Raw genomic sequence first — 6372 nt, 5'->3', positions numbered from 1 at the left:
TCAATCGCAGGAATTGACTAATTACAACTGTGTGCAATGTAAACAAATCATAACAATAGAAATAATCAACAACGGCTTAGTAAGCATTTAGACTCCTACAACTTTATTGTACTTACGATTGTTTGTGTTACTTTGAATTGCATGCGTTTTTTTGTGCTTGATGGTACTTTCAATAAAGTTAAGTTGTTGACTTAGGTTCAGGAGCGGCCACGCCGCAACCCCATCTCTTATCACTGCTAAGTATAACTGGTCCAAACATCTGGCCATTGTTGGTCTCCATTCTCTCAACCCACCCTCACTCTCCCTTCTCATACATTACCTTTTCTACCTCTTCCTTAACCAAACACCTTCATCCCTTCAGCCGTCGACCACCCTCATTTAATCATCCCTACATCCCTGGATCCCTGACTCCCTCCCTGATCCCTTCATCCTCACCCACATCCCTTCATCCTCCAATCCCCTTTCCCTAAATCCCTTCATCCCTATATCTCTTCATCCCCTCATCCCTACTTCCTGTCAGCCCTTCATCCCCTCATCCCTACTTCCTGTCAGCCCTTCATCCCCTCATCCCTACTTCCTGTCAGCCCTTCATCCCCTCATCCCTACTTCCTGTCAGCCCTTCATCCCCTCATCCCTGCTTCCTGTCAGGCCTTCATCCCCTCATCCCTACTTCCTGTCAGCCCTTCATCCCCTCATCCCTGCTTCCTGTCAGGCCTTCATCCCCTCATCCCTACTTCCTGTCAGCCCTTCATCCCCTCATCCCTACTTCCTGTCAGCCCTTCATCCCCTCATCCCTACTTCCTGTCAGCCCTTCATCCCCTCATTCCTGCTTCCTGTCAGCCCTTCATCCCGTCATCCCTACTTCCTGTCAGCCCTTCATCCCCTCATCCCTACTTCCCCTCTACATCCCGTCATCCCTCCCTTCCTTTATCCGTTCATCCCTTCCTCTCTACACCCCCTCATCATCTCCACCTGTCTCCGGGTCTATTTGTATACAACTTGAGCAATCTTTTAAAGGTGCAGTAATAATAATAATAATATAAGAGATGTATTTTGTTAGCGCTTTTACAGGTGCTCAAAGTCGCTTTACAAAGATAGTGAAAAGAAAAGAACAACAAATAAATATATTTGAAGTCAAATTAACATCAAGCAATACAAAAACAATCACACGTTAAAAGCCAGATTGAAGAGGTGAGTGTTTTGAAGCTGGTGAGGTCAGTGCAGCCTCTGATGGGTTAGGGGAGTGAGTTCCAGAGGGACTTAATCAGCCTGAGTTGTCAGAGACAGAACCCCCCCCCCCCCCCCCCCCCCCCCCCCCTGAGTCTCCCTCTGCCCGGACCACAGCACGTCCCCCCAGACCAGACCAACAGATGTCATTCGCCATCAACGTTTTAACACCCATTTCTATTCACTGTTACTTCCTTCATTAAATCTACAAATATCACACTGTTGTAGACCACAGCAGTGTGATATTTGTAGATGTAATTAAGGAAGTAACGGTCTTGCTTGTAAAATGGTTCTTGTTCAACGAGCAATGTTAACTGTATTTCTTGGAGACTGAACTCCCTTCTCTTTCATTTAATCTATTATTGCTTTTTTCTTTACTGGAGAATAAAAGTAAAGCAAAAATGATTCACAGTAACAAGGAAAGAAACATATGTCCTCAATAAAAGCTTGCCAACTGGAATTAAAAAAACGAATGTGGCTGTGAAGATAAACTTCTGTTGTTGCAATGTTGAGGTAGAATGAAGGAGTCTGGAACCGTCGTTAGCCAAAGCACTGAGAGTTTTATTGATCACAGTACATTAATTACATACGGCCGGGAGATCATCTTAGTTTCACACTGTCCTGTGCTCCACCAAGATAATTTCTGCACCAAAGCCACAAAACATCGCTGCTACACGAGGAGAGGCCGGCCCACAGAAACCCGCGTATACCTAATTAGCTATTAAATGGGAGACAATAATCTCCTTGTCTCAAAGAGATGCAGCCAGGTCTCAAACCTCCCCCACGGATATAGGAGAAGCGTTTGACCTGTGACCTCAACTTATAGAGGAGTCTTTGAGTGACTACAAGCAGATGTTTGCAGTATCACAGATTCTAAGAAACAATAAGAAGCTCTATAAACAAATCAGATTAAAATATTCTCTTACAGTGGCAGTTATATGGTATGAATGTTGTGCACCGACAGAAATGCTAGAGGTTCATTTTTATGTTTTCTCACTCAACATTTATCTCTCATTCCAGGCATCCTGATTGTTTTCACCTGTGCTCATCAGCGTCAGTCTCGCTCCTGATTGTTCACACCTGTTTCTCATTGTCATGTGGATACATTTCCCTGTCTCCCAGTGTTCCTCGTCAGTTCGTATTGTCTCTTGCTATGGTCAGGTCTATGCTCCTTGTGCTCTTGAAAAAGTTTCATTCCTCTCTACGTGAGTGCTTTCAGTTTTTGTTCTCTATTTTTGTCCTCTCGGCTAGAGATTTGATAGTTACCTTTTTTGTTGTTCAATGCTGTATTTGGAAAATAAAGTATCTTATAAATACTTTACCTCTGTCTCCCGGGTCGTGTAATTGGGTCCTACATCCTAAGTGTCTGAGTTCGTAACAATGAATCTTAACCAATGGACCACAACCTGTCTTTTTTTGTAAAAGATGGTCATGAGCAGTGACAATAAGAGTCGTATATGTCACATTACACGACTGTTTGTATTGAGACAACAACATGTGCAAAATAAAATAAGATACAGCTCTATGTTCTCATATTATGATTTACACGTAATAAATCAACTTCTCTGTCTGGTGCCGATGTTATTGAGCCGTTTACACCCAGCACTGTCACTCTCAGGCAGCAATCTATTTCAGACTGTTTCATTTGTCACCCGCTCTGTATCTCCATCCATCACTCTCTATCAACCTCCGCCTCTTTCTCTGTGTTTCCATCACCTTCTCTATCTGTAATTCTTTACTTCTCTGTTAAATTATCCAACACAAAGAAACATTTCTCCCAATGGCCGATTGCTGCCGGTTGTAACTGTCTCACTTATACACATGCAATCTCTACCGCAATCGGAGGTAATTCCCCCAAGGAATCAATAACAGATCCTTTGCTGTCTGGAGGAAGTATTGCTCTTCAGGATCTAAGAGTATAGTCTTTTTGTCAGCCCAACCACTATAAATGTTTTTCGGTGCCCAGTGGTTTCAAAAGGGTTTCAAAAGACCAAGTGGTGAAGGTTTCTCAAACTATGTTTGAATTAACAATGACTATTTATCAAAACGAAAATAGTTAGGAAAGCATTCTTTAATCTCATGCTGCGGATGACATTACAAAGGACTAACGTGGTAATGAAATATTTATCAGGATAACCGATTTTCAAGGGAATAAAGGGGCAAACAATGTGTGTTTAGTTTGATCAACGGCATAAACAGGAAACTACAGTTTGTTGACTTCCCAAATGGTTAAGCAAACCAAGTAAGAAAGGACTAAGTCAACAGTTTGTACCTATCTCGTGTGCATTATTGATGACTTCTGACAGGTAGAAGAGAGAAAGGTACGAGATAAACACACTCGCGATATACAATGATTCTGTGAGAAAAAAAGAGAGGGCTTTGGAATATAAGTCAACTAAAACATCAATGAGGACTTCAAAAATATGCTATTAGAGGGAACCTAATGGAATAGCATATTTCCTAATGGAAACATTCAGTGACAATATCAGTTACAGTATAGGATTAACTCTATTGATCAACTCTATTCCAGTTTTATCTTGTTGTCACTTGCAAAGGGCCTATAGTGTCAGTGCGCTACGAATGATTACATTCTAAGACGGTAGAAGCTCAGTATATGAAATGAAATCGCTCTATTGAAATGAGAATCAGCCAAATTAGTTTTATTAGATTCATCTTGTGACTCATCAAGATCATATATGGTGCATGATGAAGGTTATAACTGACCTTCGAACACCTCAGACATGTTTAAAGACATTTCAAATCATTCAAAAAGATTGACTAAATATCTATAAATGGGTTCTGCACAAAAAGAAAACCTTATTTACCATTATTTGGTTATTTATTATTATCATAGCAGAGATATGACACATGAGGGTACATTCCAGTTGCATAAAGGATCATGATTGGCTTACAAGTTTTGATATCACGTCATTTATTCGTGTATGTCTTCAACTCAGATTTAAGGGTCAGGCACTTCAGATTGATGTTAGCATCATTCTGCAGTGAAGGTCAAACATCCCAGTACAAACAAGTACAAAAGGCATAACACATTTTTGTGTGAAGAAGAGGGACTTTAAGTCAAAGCTGCAAATCAAAATCGATATGTTGACATTAAAGCTTAAATAAGAGGTTACAAATATTTTCCATGAATAAAATAAAGATCTTTTCTTGAGTTTTAGGTCAGTCTAATCTGAATGAATGTTCTGCAGGTTAATCTTCTTTCATGCGTGTGATGTGGTAAACAGCCTGGGGCAGCTCCTGGGGCTCAGATTGAGCTGTGACAGTCACTCTCTGCTTCATAACTACTTCCTCTGCAGCACAATTGGGATTTAATCATGAGCCCGCCCTGGTTATTGAAAATGAAGGAGCCTGGCAGCACCCCGTTGGGTGTGACGTCACAGCTCATTGTCAGATCCACGTCATTCTTCAAATATTGACTGAGGTCTTTAAAAAAAAGGAGGAAAGTCAAATCATGTGCGTTATAAAAGTGTTTAATGTGTTTACATAACAACATATGCCATCACTCCACTGCTTTACAAAACAATAATGATGTTTATTATCATGATTTCATACACAAAACATTCATCTGAAATCAAATAGTTCAAGTTCAAAACACAGATTTTTGGATTTGCCCAGACGAAGAATCATTATAATATTCCCATAATATTGCTGTTGAGACTGAACAGTGTGTACGTGGTCCTCGATACTTAATTAGGTGCATTGTGGGTTCTTTATAAGCTCCTACGTCACAACAATGATCCTGTGGTTTTCCTACTGACATTAGGTGATTCTGAATATTAATAAGCTTTATGGGTTTTTATGGTCATCTCCTCGCCAATATCCTAGTTTTTACTTCACTTTAAAATATATATGCTGCCCATTATTGAACTATTATACTTATTTTTCTTACGGGTTGGGCAGTGACCCCACCTCCTCAGCTGTTCCATAAAAAAATATGACAGTATTTACAAAGGAATCGAGTGAAGCTTTTCTCTTTGCAATGCTACATTCAGATCCAGCGATGCTCATAAGCACTTTAGCAGGAAAAAGTTGCAGAAAGCTCCCCGGGGACAGTCGCACATCTTGCCGATCCGAGCGCCTTTACGCACGGCGCACTGCTCCCCGATATCACACTGAGAGAGAAACAACAACAGCAGAGGTTTAATTAGTTTCTCATTCCCTGCCTCGACACAATATCGATCAATCAAATGTGTTTGAGTATTTATTATACCGTTGGGACTTGGCCAAATTTCTTTTCCCATGAAGGCAGTCGTTTAGCCTGCAGCTTTTCCAGAACTTCATGGAGAGCTCCAAGCTGTCCGCAGAGAAGAAAAAAAAGAAAAGAAAAGTTCCTGAATTTACATGTTTTATTAACGTAAACGGGTATAAACATAGAATAGCATCATAGTCAATTAACGAAATAGCAAAACGATTATCATACACAAATACAATAAATAATGTTGTAATGTTATATAACAACATGTAATACAGTAACATATTTGTGTTTAAAATGAAACAATTGAATGTGATAAAATGTCAACATATCAGCTCTCGATAGGCTATAAGTTAGATGACACGAGAAGATCTTAAATGCATGCATTTTTCTATTTAGTTTGGTTTATTTAAAGAGACCAATAGTCATATTCAACACAACTAAAATGCAAACCTGTTTTGTTTTATCCAAGTTGCATGGTCTTTCTGCATGCACTGCGATAAAAATGGAACTTACCAGCTGCTTCTCACTGGTCAGGTTCGGACCTTTGGGGTAGAAGTCCCGCAGAGCTCTGGGGCTCAGCTCCTCTTCGGACTCGGTGTCCAACACTTCGGCTCCTCTGGTGCTGGAGAGCAGCAGCAGTGCGCAGAGCAGCGCCTCGCTCAGCAGGCTGGAGGTGGTCTGCATGGTCCCGATGTGAGGCAGCATGTGGCCCTTTGCGCGTCTCAAATAGTCGCTCCCCCGCGCAAAACACCTTTTTATCTGAATGCTGTCATCTGCTCGCTCCACCTTATCCTTTCAGTTTTTTTTGTGTCATGCGTAACAGCTGCCTCGGGTGAGTCATCCCGTAAAAGTTGCTGGGCAAAATGTGCCTCAAAAAGTCAACAAAAACAACATCAGCGCTGCAATGGATCGTTACTGATAAAGTAATG

At 40.9% G+C, this 6372-nt stretch overlaps 1 protein-coding gene across 1 annotated transcript; it reads right to left on the bottom strand.

Moving 5' to 3' along the window:
- Positions 1–4179: 4179 nt before the first annotated feature.
- LOC117533659 (cocaine- and amphetamine-regulated transcript protein) lies at positions 4180–6170 on the bottom strand. The gene is made up of 3 exons (XM_034197547.1): positions 5957–6170; positions 5459–5542; positions 4180–5360 (listed from the first exon to the last, which is right to left on the bottom strand). The coding sequence occupies exons 1-3, from the start codon at positions 6146–6148 to the stop codon at positions 5253–5255; spliced, it is 384 nt and encodes a 127-aa protein (XP_034053438.1). The 5' UTR covers positions 6149–6170; the 3' UTR covers positions 4180–5252.
- Positions 6171–6372: the final 202 nt, after the last annotated feature.

This window comes from Gymnodraco acuticeps, unplaced genomic scaffold (assembly GCF_902827175.1).
Source record: "Gymnodraco acuticeps unplaced genomic scaffold, fGymAcu1.1, whole genome shotgun sequence".
NCBI classification, from domain to species: Eukaryota; Metazoa; Chordata; class Actinopteri; order Perciformes; family Bathydraconidae; genus Gymnodraco; species Gymnodraco acuticeps.
Note: the sequence above shows the minus strand (reverse complement) of the source record. Positions and strands in the feature narration are given on the sequence as shown.

What these genes read in the sequence shown, in the direction of transcription:
- LOC117533659 (XM_034197547.1), bottom strand. Translation starts at nt 6,148, where the DNA reads ATGCTGCCTCACATCGGGACCATGCAGACCACCTCCAGCCTGCTGAGC. An exon ending in TGACCAGTGAGAAGCAGCTG is followed by an intron (nt 5,543 to 5,956) that starts GTAAGTTCCATT and finishes CTCTGCGGACAG; the next exon opens with CTTGGAGCTCTCCATGAAGT. An exon ending in AATTTGGCCAAGTCCCAACG is followed by an intron (nt 5,361 to 5,458) that starts GTATAATAAATA and finishes TTTCTCTCTCAG; the next exon opens with TGTGATATCGGGGAGCAGTG.